General features: G+C 43.1%; 1 protein-coding gene across 13 annotated transcripts in view; it reads right to left on the bottom strand.

The window, feature by feature from the left end:
- KIF1B (kinesin family member 1B) overlaps positions 1–20,372 on the bottom strand; it is a 280,308-nt gene that overhangs the window by 135,450 nt on the left and 124,486 nt on the right. For 9 of the 13 annotated variants that reach the window (XM_077458165.1, XM_077458166.1, XM_077458172.1 and 6 more), the window contains exons 6-11: positions 10,521–10,699; positions 9,367–9,478; positions 7,520–7,597; positions 5,623–5,688; positions 2,726–2,743; positions 2,032–2,107 (exon numbers count right to left, since the gene is read on the bottom strand). In XM_077458165.1, coding sequence (XP_077314291.1) covers positions 2,032–2,107; positions 2,726–2,743; positions 5,623–5,688; positions 7,520–7,597; positions 9,367–9,478; positions 10,521–10,699 — 529 coding nt within the window. The remainder of the gene's footprint in view (positions 1–2,031; positions 2,108–2,725; positions 2,744–5,622; positions 5,689–7,519; positions 7,598–9,366; positions 9,479–10,520; positions 10,700–20,372) is intronic. The other 4 variants (XM_077458167.1, XM_077458171.1, XM_077458173.1 and 1 more) reach the window with 1 other exon arrangement.

The raw sequence follows: 20,372 nt of genomic DNA, 5'->3' as shown, positions 1-20,372 counted from the left end.
CTCACACATCCCCAAAACATCAGTGATCCACCTCCGTGTTTCACAGTATGAATGGTGTACCTTTCATCATAGACCTTGCTGACTCCTCTCCAAATGTAACGTTTATGGTTGTGGCCAAAAAGCGAAATTTTGGTCTCATTATTCCAAATGACTGTGTGCCAGAAGGTTTGAGGCTTGTCTCTGTGCTGTTTGGCGTATTGTAAGTGGGATCATTTTGTGTAGTAATGGCTTTCTTCTGGCGACTCGACCATGCAGCCCATCCTTCTTCAAGTGCCTCCTTATTGTGCATCTTGAAACAGCCACACCACATGTTTTCAGAGTCCTGTATTTCACCTGAAGTGAATTTACAGGTTTTTCTTCACATCCCGAACCATTTTCCTGGCAGTTGTGACTGAAATTTTAGTTGGTCTACCTGACCGTGGTTTGGTTTCAGCAGAACCACTAATTTTCCACTTCTTGATTAGAGTTTGAACACTGCTGATCGGCATTCTCAATTCCTTGGATATCTTTTTGTATACCTTTCCTGTTTTATAAGTTCAACTACCTTTTCCCGCAGATCCTTTGACAATTCTTTTGCTTTCCCCATGACTCAGAATCCAGAAACATCAGCGCAGCACTGGATGGAAGATGCAAGGGTCTCTCAGGAGTCCAGAAACTCACTCAACCTTTTATACACACACTAATTACAAGCAAACAGATCACAGATGATGATGGTTACCTTTAATAGCCATTCAAACCCCTTTGTGTCAACTTGTGTGCATGTTTGTCAGGCCAAAATCACCAGGGTATGTAAACTTTTGATCAGGTTCATTTGGATAGTTTCTGTTGACATTATGATTTAAAAAGAGTAAACACAGTTGATTGATAATAAATGGCTTCAGCTAAACACTAACGAGTGAAAGAAAAGTTTTTGTGTTATTTATATTCTCTGAAAAATGGCCAAGAAATCATAAATACTGCCAGGGTATGTAAACTTATGAGCACAACTGTAATTTCATCTGCCTATAAATTATCTGAAGGTAACCTCTGCTTATGTTTATTATTACAACATACTCACCATGAACTGCCAGGGATCCAGAAATCATGATATGGTGCAATATTCATATTTAGACATTAAGCCCCCCTTCCCCTCTCCTTTTCCTTCTAAATCCTATAGACTTGTAATGGTGTTGATAATAGCAATGGACCAATAGGAAGGTCTTGAAGGGTGAGCCAATCATCAATATTCTAGGAAAACGTTGACTCTATGCATTGAGCTAAAAAACCTTTAGTGTGCGGCAGCCCTCCTAATACTTACCTAAGTCCCATCTCTACCCAGCAATGTCCTAGAGTGCCTCGGCCGTACCAGGACTCTCCCTTCTAATTGTCTAGAGCCATTGGCTCCCGCTGCTGTCAATCAAACACAGTTAGCTAATGAGGAGAGAGGGGGCGGGCTCGAAACAGATACATGGAGCTGCAAAGCTGCTTGCAGTGGGGGTACTCAACAGGTGGGAGGGGCCAGGAGCTCCAGCCAGGGACCTGAGAAGAGGAGGATCAGGGCTGCCACCACTGCAAAGAGTAGGTAAGTATAACATGTTTGTTATTTTAACAGGAAAAAAAAAAGAGCGTTTACAATCACTTCAAAGTGGTTATAAAGTCTGAGCATTTTTTTTTACCTTAATGCAAGGAATGCAAAGTGTTTAGGCATCAGTATCCCTCCTCAATCCCCCTTTTATTTCTTTTACTTAGCTGAGCCCTTATATGTGCCAGTCTGCAGCTCTTCTCACTTCCTGGTCTCTCGGCTTTGCTGAGGCGGGAGTGGGTGGGGGGGGGGCAGGGCTGACTCCCACTGTCAATTGACAATGAGACTCGGGAGCGAGTCTGCACAAGTTCCCCACATAGGAAGTTCTATGGGGGTGGAGGGGAAGAGCGCTGGTGGGGGATCCGAGAAGAGGAGATTCAGAATTGCATAGGCCAGGTAGTTATAAACCTTTTTATTTTTTTTAAAAACTAGCATTTACAAGTGATCCACCACTAAAAAAAACAACTTACCCAAATTTTCCCGCAGCAGCCAAGTGAGCACAGAATCTCGGTAGGGAATGAAATCTGACTTCTTTTTCTTTTTACTCTACAAAAATAGAAAATTAGAAATGAAACATTACTTTTTGTCTGTTTAGACAGAGAGCAGAGGTTGTGCTTTATGGTTTTCCAGGGAGCAATGAATAACAAAAAATAAATAAAAAAAATCAGATGACTAATAGGAAGTAATGAAATGTTTTATGCCTTTCATAAGTGGGCAGCTAATATATCCTCGTTTAAGATTTTGTACTAATGGAAGATGCAAGTAACACAATGTTTAAAGTGCAATTTGCCATCTAAGTGCACATATTCATAGGAGCACCTTAAATAATAAATGCAGTTTTTCAGGGTAAAACAAATTCAGTAATGTAGCAGAGTCTGAGAATTTAGAATTGTATTGCATAATCCCATTTCGCCAGTTCGGACAGCCAGCGCTTGCCTGATGCACACTGGAGCAAGCATACAAGAGAATACCAGGAAGTGTCCATGGGCTTCAGCGACCATTTTGGAGAGGTCAACCATTATTATAAGTGTCCAAAAGAACCCATGGGGGGGAAGATGACAATAATGACTGAGCAACTAAACAGATCAAGCAAATACAGACAGACACAGTCCACACTGCTGTTTATTAAAAGCCTGAAGGTATACACCACCAGGAAAGACCTACCTTGCTGGGGCAGTTGTCCTGAAAGGACAGCATGAATGAAAACAAAAATATAATACATCACAAGAGTACCGACCCATACACCACATGTATAGATCACAAGTTCAACCTGCTTTCACGTATTAAAAAAGCCTGGAAGCTTCAACATAAAAACCCTGATACATTTATTATACCAGAAATAAGAACAGGTTAATGGCAATCTTGACTACTAAATATTTCATACTGTCTGTTGATACTTCAGCATTTAATACAGGAAATGTTACTGTCACTTATTACGATAATGGTACTAAACTGGCCCAAGGACTAAAATATAAAACCTTTAAAGTGCATCTATAGCCAAAACGTTTGTTTTTGTGTTGGCTAAAGAATGGAATGTTAAACCAGTTGCCAACGGCCCTATAGCAGTTTTACTACTACAGGGCGGCCGCGCTGCGCAGGATCACACACATGTGTGTATATATATATATATATATATATATATATATATATATATATATATATATATATATATATATATATATATACACACACACACATTCTACATACATATACACACACACACACACACACACATATATATATATATATATGTGTGTCTTGTTTACCTTGTTTACATAATAATCTGCCTTGTTTACATAATAGGACTTCTGTTATGCCTGTGTACCGAATGATCAGCAGGTGCCGGCAGACATTGAGTCCGCGGAACCTGCTGATTGGCTCCTGCTGTGTGTGTGTGTGTGTGTGTGTATATATATGTATATTATATGTATATATATATATATATATATATATATATATATATATATATATATATATATATATATATACACACATATATACACACACACACACACGCGATTCTACACAGCAGGAGCCAATCAACAGGTTCCGCAGACTCAATGTCAAGGCGGATTGCCGTTCTGTCAGTAAGAAAGGCATGGATCCTGTGTTCCAGCAAAGCAGGGACATGGATCCATGTCTTCCCATAGTAAAAGCACTTCCCACGCTATACTAAAAAAAAAAAAAAAAAAACCACTAGCTAGGCACACAGTTAACCCTTTGATCGCCCCTGATGTTAACCCCTTCCCAGTCAGTATCATTAGCACAGTGACTGTGCATTTTTTTTTTACCACTGATCACTGTACTGGTGTCACTGGTCCCAAAAAAAGTTTCAAAAGTGTCAGTGTCCAGTGTGTCCGCCACAATATTGCAGTCCCGCTATAAGCCACTAATCACCGGCCATTGCTAGTAAAAAAGAAATAAATACAAATTCCATATATATATATATATATATATATATATATATATATATATATATATATATATATAATTTGTAGACGCTATAAACTTTTGCGCAAACCAATCAATATAGGCTTATTGGGATTTTAATACCAAAAATATGTAGCAGAATACATATTGGCATAAATCAGTGCAGAAATGTGATTTTGGATACGTTTTATAGTAGTGTGTAAAATTATATTATAATATATATATATATATATATATATATATATATATATATATATATATATATATATAATTTTTTTTTAATTGTCCAGGTTTTTTGCGCTATAAACAAAAAATAACTGAGGGGATCAAATACCACCAAAAGAAAGCTCTATTTGTGGGGAAAAAACTGACATTTTTATTGGGGTACAGCGTCGCACGACTGCACAGTTAAAGTAACGCAGTGTCATGCTGCTGCTGCAAAAAAAAAAAAAAAAAAAAAAAAGCCTCGCCTGGAGGGGCGTAAATCTCCCGGAGTTGAAGTAGTTAGAAAGGTTTTTACCGTCTTGTCTTGTTTGGGAGATTGCCTCTCAATTCTTATCCTCTAGACAAAGTGCTGGGGATATTCTCTCTTAGACACTTTGCATTGAATGGGTGTCTCCATTGTAATATTTCCCAGCAGTTTTAGATTTCCCATTACTTTCTGTCCAAATGACAATGGTCATCAGGAGAAAAACACCAGCCGGATGAGTCGCATTTTCACTGACCCTCAACCGCCTACCCTAAGCTGCACAGGCAGTGGGCAGGGAGGTTCACATGCTGCACCTGCAATGCTTTGCGTCTGCAGCAAAAATGATCCCTCTTGCCAAACGCAACCGATTCAAGAGAATGGGGCCGTGCTGCACCCACTAGCAACTGACTGCAAAGCATGCATTCGTGGGGTGGTGGTGAGGCGTTTACAGTTGGAAAGCAGGCAACACATCACTTCTTCATAGCCCGTCAAAAGCCTCACAATTGCAATTTGAACATGGACCGCTTTCCAATGGTGCAACAATTTCTCCACTTGCATAAAATGTAGCCAAAGCAAAAAGTAAGAGGTACAGAGGTATAGATACATTTTAAAGTAGAACTATGGGCAAAACTTTTTTTTTTTCACTTTGGATAGAGCAAGGGAGAGTTATAATCCCTGTCGATTTTGTCATCCGTGTCCCATTGCGGAAATTTTCCTTTGTTTCCTGTCCCATAGCCAAACAGGAAGTGAGAGGAAATCCCTACAAATAAAGGGGAATTCCTTGGGGACCCCCAGGTCCCCAGAACTAGTGTCCATATTGGAATATTTCCCCTCTGTTACTTTTCTGGAGACAACTCAAAATTTTGGATTTTCTTTTACAATGATAATGGTAAACAAGACAAATAAAGAGTGTGAATCTTCTTAATTGGGCCAACAGCAAGAAAAATCTGAGGGTTCTAATCCCTCTCCACTCTATCCAAAACAAAAAGAAAAGTTTTGCCCCCTTTACTCTAACCAGAGTGCCATGACTGTCAGTCACCAGCTCTCTGCTCCCCCACACAAGCGACGTGGATACAGGGATCTCCCCCATTGTGCCACTGAATTCTGACAGCAGGTGTGGCAAGGATCACCTAACTTCCCTACATAAAATAAAAGGACTTACCACTTCTGCCAAAGCAGAGATGACTTTCCCCAAAGTAGTCAGAGATTTGTTGATATTAGCACCTTCCTGCAAATCAAAAAAACAAACAAAAAACAATCAGCTTAGATCACAGTACAGATGATAATTTTAGTGAATCCCTCAACTAGAACATTGACAATGAGAGGAGAACACTAAATGCACAGAAAATAATTCTAATGCCCCGTACACACACGGTCGGATTTTCCAATGGAAAATGTTCGACGGGAGCCTTTTGTCGGAAATTCCGACCGTGTGTAGGCTCCATCGGACATTTTCCATCGGAATCTCTGTCGCACAAAATTTGAGATCTGGCTCTCAAATTTTCCCCCCAACAAAATCTGTGTGCAAATTCCGATGCACAAAGTGCCACGCATGCTCGAAATCTAACAGAAGAGCAGCACTGGCTATTGAACTGAATTTTTCTCGGCTCGTCGTACGTCACCGCGTTCTTGACGTTCGGAATTTCCAACCAACTTTGTGTGACTGTGTGTATGCAAAACAAGTTTGAGCCAACATCCGTCAGAGAAAAAACAAAAAGAAACATGTATTTTGTTGTCGGAATATCTGATCGTCTGTACAGGGCATAATACATTCAGGGTGTGATAGGGCAAGCAGCTAAGGATCTAAAGATAATGCTGGCTATGCCAAAAGTTTTATTCTCTGCATACCGCAGCAAAATGTATTTATGTGAATAAAATGATGTTCCAATTTGGCTGTAGATGACAAGTACTGGGAACCTTAAAGAGGGATTCCACCAAAAAAATAAATATTAAAAGCCAGCAGCTACAAACACTAGAGCTGCTGACTTTTAATAAATGGACACTCACCTGTCCCGGGTTCCAGCGATGCCGGCAGCCGAGGCTGATCGATCGGCTCTCGGCTGCTGCAGTCACCATTCTAGGTGAGGGAATCAGGAAGTGAAGCGAATTGGCTTCACTTCCCGGTTCCCTACTGCGCATGCGCGAGCCGCGCCACGCAATAGGAAATCTCCGCGCTGTCACTGGGACCCGTGTGTGTCCCAGCAGACAGCGCGGCAGGGCAGGAAATGGCGTAGACTCCCACGGGAGTCTATGCCCGGAAGTGGGTGAAAATACCTGTCTTTGACAGGTATCTCCACCCCCCTCCCCCCTGAAAGGTGTCAATTGTGACACCGGAGGGGGGGAGGGATCCGATCAGCGGAGGTTCCACTTTAGGGTGGAATCCCGCTTTAAGGCTAGGTGTCTACACATTTCACATTTTCTGCTGAGGTGCAATAATGCACTTTTTTTGCATTAAAGTGTACTGCAGACTATTCAAAATAAATGGGCTGGTAATGCACTGCTATGTCCCATAAAAGAAACATGCACCTTTCCTGGCAGAGCAGTGCACAGCAATGTTCCACGTCTGTCAACAAGGTGCGTTTGAGTTCCATTCAGAATGAATATCATCACATCGCATCAAAATAATTATTCCAGCAAGGCAAAAGTGTGAGCAGAGTCTAAGGCCCCTTTCATACACGCAGACCTGACTCCGCCTAAAAAAAACTGACGCTCCATGCAGTTCTATGGAGTGACGGATATCAGTGGTGACATGTCTGCTGACATCCGCGCCGCTAAATTCAGACGGAAACCCTATTTTCCATCCATCTGGCGGATCAGATCGGATGAAAACGGACAGGCGGATCCGTTTTCATCCGATCCCCATAGTGGAGAACGGCGATCTAACAGGTCCGTCTCTCCACAGTGAGCGGAGACGGACCTGTCATCCGCCGGCTCAGCAGGGATCAACGGATCGATCCCAGCTGAGCAAACTGAGTCCGTGAAAACGGACATTCATGTGTGAAAGAGCCCTAAGGGCAGAAATGTGATCACTCACAGACAAGATTAACATTTGTACTCACTTTTAGTCGTGTTCCTTTTGCTCCTGTGGAATCGGCTCTTTCACTTCCGGCCAGATCTACCAGACTGATTTTACTGACCTGAGATAAGAAGAAGCTTTATTAATACAATAGGCCAATCATCACTCACAAACTGAGTAAAGATATGACTAAAGTGTTATTAAATTATATAAAAGGCTATATATACAGGTGCATCTCAAAAAATGTGAATATCACCAAAAAGCTAATTTATTTCAGTAATTCAATTTAAAAAGTGAAACTCATATTTTATATAGATGTGTTACACACAGAGTGATATATTTCAAGCATTTATTTATTTATTTTTTATTTGGATGATTATGGCTTACAGCTAGTAAAAACCCCAAAATCTGTATCTCAGAAAATTAGAATATTACATAAGAACAATAAAAAAAAAAATTGAATACAGAAATGTTGGCTTACTGAAAAGTATATTCATGTACAGTATAGTATGCACTCAATTGTTGGTCAGGGCTCCTTTTGCATAAATTATTGCATTTTTTAAATTAATGCAGCCTGTATTGTAATGCATGTGAATTAAAAATCCCTGTTTTTGTGCAGTTTGCTAGAGAAAGTATATAGCTGTATGCAGAGGGTTCATCCAGATTTTTTAGTGTTAAAGGAGTAGTTCATCTTTTTAAAAAAAATAATAAATGCACATCATCTTGCAGGTAAAAAAAATGCGCATTTTTTTTTTTTTTTAATTGAGAGCCTGGAAAGCAATGCACAAACGATCAGCAGATCTACGTTTATTATTTTTTTAATTGAGAGCCTGGAAAGCAATGCACAAACGATCAGCAGATCTTGGGTGCTATGCAGGGCTCTTGCAGACTCTGTGCGTAAGCTGCTTGGCCGTACATCATTTACACATTAACAGGAAGCATCAATGAACTACCACAGCGCTTAACAGTGCCGCGGTAGTTTATTGAGAACTACAAGGCGACAGCCGCAAAAGGCTGCTGGACCTTGTAGTTTTCAATTCACAGAACTCTGTGAATTAGTGACGTGGCTGGGTGAGCGGAGCCACGTTCTCTGCAGATTCTGTCAGAAAGTGGGGTGGGAGGGAGAAGATGTCCCACCGCCCGTGACATCGGGGAGATGTGGGGGGGCCAGTGGATTTGTAACATGTATGTTACACCCTGAATATGGGTGTAACATGTTACAAAAGGTGAACTTATCCCTTTAGCACCTGGTGTGTGTGTGTGTATATATATATATATATATATATATATATATATATATATATATATATATATATATATATATATATATATAAATAAACACACACATTATGTGTGTGTGTATGTGTATATGTATATATATATATATATATATATACATACACACACACACAAAAATACATATACACACATATATATATATATATATATATATATATATATATACACATATATACATACACACACATATATATTATATACATACACACACAATTTTATTATAGAAAGCGCATACAAAACCGGGTCCTATAACAATATAAAACATCCCATAAATGATTGATAGAAGTTCTCCCAGAAGCTTTTATTAAAGAAGTGCAAACTGTGTAACCAAGAACAGGATTGTGTTATAACAGGCTTGGGCGAGCCACAGAAGAGACACAGTAATATTTAGTAAGATTCAGGCACATGAACTGTCTGTGCTCCCTTTAGCACCCAACCAGCCACTGCTTTTAGTTTTATATCTTAGAAAGGGACTGGAGGAGAGTGAGTCTGATTGGTTGCTAACCACAGTCAATGTGAGAAAGAAGCAGAATAATTGGGATCTCCCGAATCACAGAATTGTCGGGCTGCCTGTTGAGATGTATTGCTTACCTTCTCAGTGGAGAGGTTGGTGTCTATGTCGAGTTTCTTTTGGGTAAAAACAATGGTAAAGACTGCGTGGGAGCGGCTGCTGGTCTCGTTCATGTTTGTGGCGGCTACCGTTCTGTAGAGACAGATTGCATATAAAATATTGCATATTCCTAAACAGAGATACCTAACTTTATGCAGAGATTTACAGGCACAGGCTGAAGAAGCAGCACTCCAATGGCGATAGTTTTGGAGCCTCTAGAATAGGTTCTATGAAATGCACCCGACCTCCAGTTTCCAGATTGCCGGTCCAGGCCTGCATCTTTGTCTCCTGGTTTATACCTGCTCAGACGTGACATATTAATGCCAGTATATAGTATTCTGGCTCTGAGACCTCAGCACTGTATAATTTTGGCATGAAGCTCCCAGCACTGTGGGAGTAAAAAATAATTCCTTATTCTGAGACTGCACTAATAATAACCCCTTCCTCAAAATCTAACTTCACCCTAAATTACCCCCTCCTCCCCTGCACTTGCAGTTAAAGCGAGTAAACTCTTCTTTAAAAACTTGTACCTACAGGTAAACCTATCATGAAGCTTACCTGTAGGTACTGTACAGTGAATATCTCCTAAACTTGCACAGTTTAGGAGATATTCACATTGTATGCAGACGGTGATGTGACCAGCGCATGCACTCTGAAGAGACACAGCATACCCGCGTCGTCCCTTCAGAGCTCCATGCAGCGGTCTGTGACTCCCGCGTGCATGTGCGGGAGCGACGGCATTGTGGCATGGCCAATTAGACAGCCGGAGCATGCAAAGGAAGACTGGGTGAAGACCGAAGCCCTGTCTGCGGTGACAGCGTGCCACTGAAGGACTTTGTTCCAAGTTAAGTATTTCCCAATGTGCTAGTATGGGATGCATACTGACACATTATGCTATTGTCTAGCAGGGTATAAAAAATGAAATAATAAAAAAAAAAAGTGCGGTTTACTACCGCTTTAACCTCTAGCTGTGCATCTTTATCTCTTGCCCTGTGCCAAGGTGTCCTCACATACTAGCTAATATGTGAATTGATCAGCATGTAACTGTCTGCTGGAATGTTCAGAAAACCAGAAAGCCTTTTGCTTTCACATAAACAGCCTAAAAATACATCTATTTATGTTTCTCTGTATTCACCTGGCCTTGTTTCCTGCGTCCATCAGGTCGGCAATATCAGTGTATGAGGTGACCGCCAGCTTGGATAGGTCTTCCACATAGGGCCCCAGCAGCGGGTGTTCCCTGACACGGAGGTTGCCTTTGTTTTTGGGGTTCAGCAGGTCTCGGACTCTCTCACAGTAAATTTCCATATAACTAACCTGTAAATGGCACAAAAAGATGAAATGTGAACAATGTGCAAGGCTATGTACTCCACAAGGCCAACCCCCCAACTCCCCCCCCCTTTACAAAAACTAAAAATAAAGCACCTTGTCTGGAGTTCTTCTTTAATGGATTCTGGGCAACTCCTTATATAAACTGTTTTTGGTTGTCATGGTGCAGAGGAGATTCAGTTTATATTAATATATCAGGTACAGTGAATCATTCACGATGGGCAAAATATGATGTAGTCTTTCAATAGTAATAACAGCAGTTTTTGTTTTTCTGGGTCCCTCCGTCCTATTGTCTATTTAAAGAGGAACTTTCCTCTATAACAACTTGATAAAAAAAACAAAAAAAAAACGATGTTCTCTTGCAAAGAACATTCATTCCACATTTATAGATATGCTACCAAAATGAGTGTGTCCTGTACATTGCTTCCAGCATTGTTCCCGTTTCTTCTTGCCAGAGGCTGCCATTTTGCTGACGCTCAAAGCCCCTGAGCAGCAGTAAATCTCTAGGCTGTCACCAGATTAGCTTCTAGTGGCTCTGCTTTTTAGCACATTGCCAAAAAGTAGAGAGCCACTGAGCATGTGCAGAGCAGGTTGAGAAAGTGTATTACTGGAATTTTAAACAGTGTTTAATGTTTTACATAGCTATACCTGCAAAGGGGGCCAGCCTGAAGCAATCTAGCAGGACTTCATCTTTTGACTAAAGTTCCACTTTAAACTGGCATTGGATGCCTAATTTTTCCACTTTAAAGAATAGGTTCACCTTTGGGAACATGTTCCACCCATATTTAGGGTGCAATGGAACATGCTCCTTATCAGTTGCCTCCCACTGCCAGAGCCTCCCTCCCTGTGGCGGCAGCTTGGGGCTTCTTTCCCCGCAGCCGTTATCACATTTAAAAATGGTGTGCCTGTGCGGGGCTACATCCATGACATTCGTTCACAGCGATCTGTCAATGACTAAACTACAAGTCCCGCCTGACACCGCTGAAGACAGTATGTAGTTTCAATAGAATACGAGCAAGCCAATCAGCAAGCTTGTAGTTCATTTGCACTTCCTACAGCTCTGAAACTGAAAGTCTGTACAGAGGTATGTGCAGTGTTGGCAGGAGCCTGACATTGCAGTCCTGATCCACTGATCACATTTTTTCCTGCAAAAATATGTGCATTTATTTTATTTTTTTCAGAATTGTGAACTTATGATTTAAGGCAGGAGTCTCCACATTTTCTATACAAGGGGCCAATTTACTGTCCTTCAGAATTTAGGGGGGCCAGACTGTGGCTAGTGAGAGTAGAAAATATTGTGGGAGTAAATAGGAAAATAGTAGTCCATAATTGGTGTCAGTGGGAGGAAGGGTGCCCCGTCATTGGCGTCAGTGGGAGGAAGGGTGCCCCGTCATTGGCGTCAGTGGGAGGAAGGGTGCCCCGTCATTGGCGTCAGTGGGAGGAAGGGTGCCCCGTCATTGGCGTCAGTGGGAGGAAGGGTGCCCCGTCATTGGCGTCAGTGGGAGGAAGGGTGCCCCGTCATTGGCGTCAGTGGGAGGAAGGGTGCCCCGTCATTGGCGTCAGTGGGAGGAAGGGTGCCCCGTCATTGGCGTCAGTGGGAGGAAGGGTGCCCCGTCATTGGCGTCAGTGGGAGGAAGGGTGCCCCGTCATTGGCGTCAGTGGGAGGAAGGGTGCCCCGTCATTGGCGTCAGTGGGAGGAAGGGTGCCCCGTCATTGGCGTCAGTGGGAGGAAGGGTGCCCCGTCATTGGCGTCAGTGGGAGGAAGGGTGCCCCGTCATTGGCGTCAGTGGGAGGAAGGGTGCCCCGTCATTGGCGTCAGTGGGAGGAAGGGTGCCCCGTCATTGGCGTCAGTGGGAGGAAGGGTGCCCCGTCATTGGCGTCAGTGGGAGGAAGGGTGCCCCGTCATTGGCGTCAGTGGGAGGAAGGGTGCCCCGTCATTGGCGTCAGTGGGAGGAAGGGTGCCCCGTCATTGGCGTCAGTGGGAGGAAGGGTGCCCCGTCATTGGCGTCAGTGGGAGGAGGGGTGGCTCATCACTGGCGTCAGTGGGAGGAGGGGTGGCTCATCATTGGCGTCAGTGGGAGGAGGGGTGGCTCATCATTGGCGTCAGTGGGAGGAGGGGTGGCTCATCATTGGCATCAGTGGGAGGAGGGGTGGCTCATCATTGGTGTCGGTGGGAGGAGGGGTGCCCATCACTGGTGTCGGTGGGAAGAAGGGTGCCCATCACTGGTTTCGGATGGGAAGAAGGGTGCTCATCACCGATGTCAGTGGGAACAAGGGTGCCCATCATTGGCGTCAGTGAGAAGAAGGGTGCCCATCACTGGTGCCAGTGAAAGGGTGCCCATCATTGGTCTCAGAGGGAGGAAGGGTGTCCATCATTGGTGTCAGTGGGAGGAGGTTTAGTCTAAGTTTATGTCTACTCTATTGTACAAGGTTTTTTTTACCCTATTCATGTACTGAGTCTCTAACAATGGCATGGTTCTCCTTTTCTATAGCTATTGGGTTGCGTTTTTAAATGATGATGGCTTGTATATATATCAGATTGTACAATTTATGTTTCCATTATTAATTGTTGCTGTGTGTTGGATACTGCAATTACTAAAAGCAGAACTTCGCTCTCTCCATCAACACCGACTATTTTTAATTCTTTAGGTGCTAGCAATAGTAAAGTAAATAGATAGGAAAGTATATCATATTTACTCGTTTTAAGTTTTTGGAATTTACATTGCATGGGCTCAGGCCATCCTTGTGCAAAAGCCCTTAATGGCAATAGAATACACAATGTCTTGAATGGCAATACACAATATCAATATTTAACAACAACGCAGATCTACTAATAAGACATAAAGGTAACCTTGTATGTCGAGGTCTTACACTGCTGCGGGCTGTCGGTCATATGAGCACGCACATTTCAATGTTCTAAGTCTCAGTAGTAGAGCTGCCCAGTGCCCGTTGGGACCCCCCACCGCCACTGACACACAATAACTAGCTCCATACAAGCAGCCGGTGGCAGTTAATATCCAAAACGTATAATCGGATTAAAGAGCCCGGTGGGCGCCGAGTGTTTAAAAAGAAGGCTTTATGGAAAATTCACTTTTCATTTTTCCTCTGGCTAGGATGGAAGGCGTTTGGCTCTCGGCTCACATTAGAAATGGACGCATTAAACATTGAAAAGGAAGTTATGAATAATTCACAGCGAGTTCAGATCTTCAGATCATGGATATAATCATAGCCAGCAGAGCGCGGGCAGGCCGGCCTCTATCAGAGATAAACTGCATATGAATAAGACATAGTGGAGCAGGCTGTGTCTTTATTACCGACGCAGAGAAATCTGACAACACCAACATACTGGAAGTGCAACCTCAACACTCTGCTCCACCCACAACATTACACTCATTTACTGACATGTTTCTGTACTGCTGGATGACTCTGCTTCACCCACAAACCTGCTTCTGTTCTTCTGGAGGGCTATGCTCCACCCACAACTTTACACTCATTTACTGACATGTTTCTGTACTGCTGAAGGGCTCTGCTCCACCCACAACATTACACTCACCTACTTTCATGCTTCTGTGCTACTGGAGGGCTCTGCTCCACCCACAACTTTACAATTGTTTACTGACATGCTTTCCTGCTGGAGGACTCTGCTCCACCCACAACTTTACACTCGTTTATTGACAGGCTTCTATTCTGCTGGAGGATGCTGCTTCACCCACAACTTTACACTCACTTACTTTCATGCTCCCGTCCTGCTGGAGGACTCTGCTCTACCCACAACTTTGCACTCATTTACTGACATGCTTCTGTTCTGCTTGAGGGCTCTGTTTCACCCACAACTTTACACTAATTTTACAGACATGCTTCTGTGCTGCTGGAGGACTCCACCCCACTCACAAGTTCACAATTCTCTCCTATCAAACTTCACACTCATTTTATCAGATTCTCTGAGCTGTTGGAAGGCTCTGCTCAACCAACAACCTCAGCCTCAAACCCCTGCAAGCTCCAAGCAGATAGGGGTCCTGGCCTGGATAGGTCAATGACTCTGCTCCTTAGACTATCTACCTACAACTACATCTCTGTATATTAAAAATTGGAGATGTTGTAGAAATTTACTGACAATTCTGTTCTGCTGGAGGGCTCTGCTCCACCTACAGCTTCACACTAATTTACAGACATGCATCTGTCCTGTTCTGCTTGAGGATTCTGCTCCACCCACAACTTTACACTCATTTACTGACATGATTCTGTTCTGCTGGAGGGCTCTGCTCCACCCACAACTTTACACAAATTTACTGACATGCTGCTGTTCTGTTGGAGGACTCTGCTCCACCTACAGCTTTACACTAATTTACAGACATGCTACTGTTCTGCTGGAGGGCTCTGCTCCAGCCACAACTTTACACTAATTTACAGACATGCCTCTGTGCTACTGTAGGGCTCTGCTCCACCCACAACTTTACACACATTTACTGACATGCTGCTGGCCAAGAAAAAGAACCAGCCGCACCCTGTGGAATCCCATCTAAAACTTTATTGTTCTGGACAAAAGGACATGAAACCCTGCCTAGGACCCTCTCCTCTGACCCATTTCACAAAAAAATTGGGCTGAACCATAAAGACCACATGTAAAGGACTTCGCACCACCCACAAGGTGACCCTCATCTCCTGTTATTATCCCTGTGATGCTGAAGGACTGATCCACAGACAGCCTCAAACCAGTCCAAGAAGATAGGGTTCCTGTCCTAGGATGTGTCAATGACTCTGCTCCTTACACTATCTATCTACAACTACATCTTTGTATATATAAAATGTGAGACGTAGAAATATTTGAGCTTGCTGTACAATACAAAATGCCTTCCGAGATCTTGAAGAAGTCTTCTAAGCTTGATATTGATTTTAAAGGGAATCAATTCCCATAAATAATGTATATTTACAATGCTGACATTGCACTCTCCACTGCTGAGCAGAGAGACCCGTCTTATAACAAGGAGTCTGAAATCAACAAGCTCTCTGCTATCCGTCTTTTGCAATGTGTCACTGTGACATCACATGGGAGACCCTGGAGCCTTCAGAACCCCACAGGAGCCCTCAGCTCTCATTCAGAATTATGAAGGTAGAAGTGGATGAGGATATTGTTCATAAAAAAAAAAAAAAAAAAAACAGATTTAGCTGCCATGTTACTAATGTTTTGGCCAACATAATGGAACTTAAAAAAAGAACTAAAAAGTGGGCAACTGAAATGAGCTGATGAAATGACTTAAAGCAGACCTGCAGTAATTTTTTTCATCTTTCCATCTATTAAATCTTCTGTCCTTCTTGTTGTTTTAACTTTGGATGGTAAAATGTTTTTTGTTTTTTTTCTGCCAGAAAATCTCTTAGACCCCTTTCACACCACGCCACCCATAGCGTCGGTGGTAAAACCGTTTTACCGTCGGATTTGCGGCACATTTTACCCCCGCTAGTGGCCGAGAAAGGGTTAAAACCGCCCCGCAATAGCTGCGTTTTGCTGGCGGGATTACATCGCTGCCCCATTGATTTCAATGGGGAGCAGTAGTGGAGGAGCGGCAAATGGTGCGACAATGGTGCAGCTGTTTTAGGGCGGATTGCAGGCGCTATTTCTAACGCTATAGCGCCTGCAAAATGCCCTTGGTGTGAAAGGGGTCTTATACAGCCCACTTCCTGTTTCTTGTCTGGTCATTAGCCTAAGCTTATGACATCATGCACAGCTCTCACTCTTGTGAGAGTTTGCCAGGAAGGGAGGGGGGATGAGTCATAAGAGGGCCATTGAGAGCTGCAGGGCTGGAGGTGTGCCTCTGTGTAAATCCAAGATTTAAACAGGCAGCAGCTTCAGATCCCCACAATAAAAATGGCTGCATCGAGACTCAGCGGAGGGAGATTAGCGAGCGAGCAGACTGCAGTTCCTCTTTAAAAGCAGACTTGGCACCACATGCAAGGTGCACTCAGTTTGTAAGGTCCCCTTCCTATGTTAATCTGATGCTAAATAAATGTAAATAAAACACATGCACGGGATAAATATTGTTAATAAAAACACTTTACCCCCTTCGGTACTGCAGGGGGTGACGTCAGCTTACAATGTAGCCCAGATCCTGCAAGAGGACGTTGCAGTACAGTGCTGGTAACACCTTCTCGTGAGATTTGAGCTACTTGGCATTTCCCAAGATATCTCCAGAAGAACACTGACATCACCCTTGCAGTGCCCTCATGGGTGGATGTGAGGATTAGGTAATGGCAATTAGGGGAGGGGGGGCATATGGATTCCAGGAAGTAAACGCTATGTGAATGATCTGTCCTAACTCAAGATGGCCATGAAAGTAATTAAAACATGAAAACACAACATAGGCTGTACACATACAGTGAATGGTAATATAAGGAACAGTAAACTACATGTCCCATATAAATGAAATCCAATAAAAAAATAAATGTTCATGAACATCAAACAGGGAAGTGGTGGTAGACTATATTGCCCCAGTTCAAGTCCCATCGGACGAAACGCATCGGTCTGCTTCACTTGCTTTTACCATTTTTTATATGTTATCCCTTTTTAAAGCATTCATCTGTCATTGATGTTTGAAATTTTAAGAAATAGATTAAAACTCTCCCTTTTCGACCTGCGCCATATGAAGCTCTTTTTTAAAAAAAAATATTTTTCATTACGGTCCTAATGGTCTAACTTTCCATTGGCCCTTGGTACGGGTACAGACCCTCTACTGAATGAATAAATTAATGAATGACTGACTTGTATAGCGCTAGAAAAAAAAAAAGAATGAATCGCCTCAGGCGCTTGATCCATTCTGTGTTGTCCTGCTTCTTAGAAGAGGTGGGTCTTGAGTTTTTATCTGAAGACCCAATGGTTTTCTTCCATGCAGATGTTAGTGGGTAGATCGTTCCATAGCCGTGGTGCTTGGACTGCGAATCTTCGTTCTCCCTTTGATTTGTAGCGGGACTTGTGGATAAGGAGGTCCATTTCACTCCTAGCCCTCAGAAGTGCCCGAATCCTGGACATCTGGCCTTGATACACTTCTTGGATCCATCCTGATTGATCAAACGGCTGTTCATTCTGTGAGCGATCCCTCTATATCAGCCTTTCCCAACCTTTTCAACACAGAGGAACCCTTGAAATAGTTCTCCAGTCTCGAGGAACCCCTGCTAAAAATTAGAAATCTACAACTCATGATACATCAGTGTGATGGTTAGTGGGAAGAATGGTCCTCACACTTGTGGTCATTGGGAAGAATTACCTCCTTACAAATAGCTAAAAAGATCAATGGTGTCAGTGGGAACTTATCTGAGAGGCAGAAATTGCCCAATGCTGAAGGAATCCTAGTTGAGAATCACTGCTCTATATACTCCAATCATAGCCGAGTTGGTTCCATCGTTTGACCATCAGGCCTTGGCCAATACAAGCTCGACTGACCCTTTGCCATACGGCAAGTGGGTCCACCCTGTCTGGTAAGAAGTATTTACCTACAACTTTCCCTTTGAAGAATTTTAGTCCAGCTCTGAACATGTTTTACAGTCTGTTCCTGGTTTACATTGTTACATCATGTGCCATTGAGGACTTTCTATTAATCATTCAGACTGGGCATAAGCTTTATATCGTCTACCACCACTAACCTGTTTGATGTTCACGAACATTTTTTTTTTTTTATTGTATTTCACTTAGATGGAACATGTAGTTTACTGTTCCTTATATCACCATTCACTGTATGTGTACAGCATATGCTGTGTTTTCACGTTTTAATTACTTTCATTGTTTGGCACACTATAGAGAGTGTTCCATTGGTACATTTAGCGTTACACTTTGTATACTATATTCACTTTGGACTTTGTTTTGGTGTTAGCTGCACTTTTAGTGGTTTAGTGCAGCCAATTTCCCCCCTTTGTTTCTCAAGATGGCAACGCCCAGAAATGCGACGGTGGCATTTTTCCACAGTGATTTCTCCCCAGCATGGGGACATGGATGGATGGAGGAGTTTGCTTTGAGTATTAACAATTAAACAGCATTTTTGGCTTGTGGTGCTCAGATGGAGTGTAGTTCCACTTCAACTTTAAATTGATCGACTAACTGCCATTTTATCTTTTTGCTGAGTTTAATGTGTTACACCCCCCCCCCCCCCCCCCCATCTACACAAAAGTTCTGCCCCCAGCTACATCTACACAAAAGTTCTGCCCCCAGCTACATCTACACAAAAGTTCTGCCCCCAGCTACATCTACACAAAAGTTCTGCAAGTAATATTGCACCATAGGGAGAAATAGTGCTGCCTCCAGGTATGCCTGCCTGCTCTCAGTTTATTTAAAGCTATAAAATTTCCCAGCTTCAGTTCTCCTATAGATTTGTACATATCATGCAGAGTCCACTTTCTGCAGTATGCAGCTTACACTTTTATTTACAACTTAGCAACGGAGACGTCTGCTCTTACTTTAATTTAGAAGTGGATTGAACGAGTTCTCTTGGTTGGCATGTCAGGTTGAGCAGTGGGGAGTTCTTGTGTTTTGAGTAATAGTATTTTATGCAGCACAGGTGACAGCCAGGGCCAAGAACAGGTCAAAAATGCACAAATATCGATGCAATTCACCTGACCAATATGCATCCTCCAGCCCACACTGGTGCTATGGCATTAGCCGCATTAAGCAGCAGGTACATGAGGTGCTTACCTGGTTCTTGCTGGACTATTCAAAAGGGGTATAGGGGAGCCAGACACCAGGGTCCATGACAACCAGCTTATTCTCCCCTTTGTGATCAAGCCTATACTGGACACACCCCTCATTTGCATTACATCCCTTTAGGGAGTAATGCCTCTGTGATTAAAGTGTTTTTTTACCTTAAAGCAGTAGTAAACTCCCCATAAAAATGCTTAAAAAAAGCTGCGATGGCTCCCCTGGCGCTTCAATCTTCACCCGGTCTTCCTTATGGGTTTTGTAAGCTTGATCACCCGAATGGCCTGGCCATGGTGACGTCACATCGCAGTGGCACACACAGGCTGTAAACGTGGTCTGAGCTGCGCATGCGCAAGCTCAGATCACATTACCGCTGACAGGAAAGGGGGGAGATTTATGACAGAAAAGACCTCCAGGGTCTGCCTGTCAGCAAACTTTTTAATTTTGACTTTACTTCCACTTTAATGCATTCTTGGCATTAAGTTTAAAAAAACAAAAAACAAAAAAAAAACTCATGTGCACAGCTCCCCCAGCAGATTCTTATACTTACCTGAGCCCAATCTCGATCCAGCACAGGCTTTCAAGGCTGTCTCCCTCCTTATTGGCCCAGAGGCAGCAGCGGGAGCCATTGCATCCTGCTGCTGTCAATCACAGCCATTGAACAGGAAAGGGGCGGGGCGGACCTCTGTTCTGTGTGTCAATGGCTAAGGAGCGAGGACACATGAGCGCCCCCATGGCAAGCAGCTTGCTAAGGGGGCAGAGACAGGAGCGTTGGCTTGGGACCCAAGAGAAGGAGGATCGAGGCTGCTCTTCGAAAAAAACATTACACAAGGAAGGTAAGTATAAGTGCCGGTTCACACAGGGGCAACCCGACTTACAGCGCGACTTTGCAAGGCGATTTGGAGGCGACTTCAGCATGACTTTGCACAACTTAAAGTTGCCTCCAGGACAGGTGACTTTGGCTGTGGCCAATCACAGAATAAT

The sequence above is a fragment of the Lithobates pipiens genome, unplaced genomic scaffold (genome assembly GCF_037356315.1).
Source record: "Lithobates pipiens isolate NorthernLeopardFrog02 unplaced genomic scaffold, aLitPip1_a1.2 Scaffold_27, whole genome shotgun sequence".
NCBI classification, from domain to species: domain Eukaryota; kingdom Metazoa; phylum Chordata; class Amphibia; order Anura; family Ranidae; genus Lithobates; species Lithobates pipiens.
The sequence above is the reverse complement of the archived record's forward strand: the minus strand, read 5'-3'. Positions and strand labels throughout refer to the sequence as shown.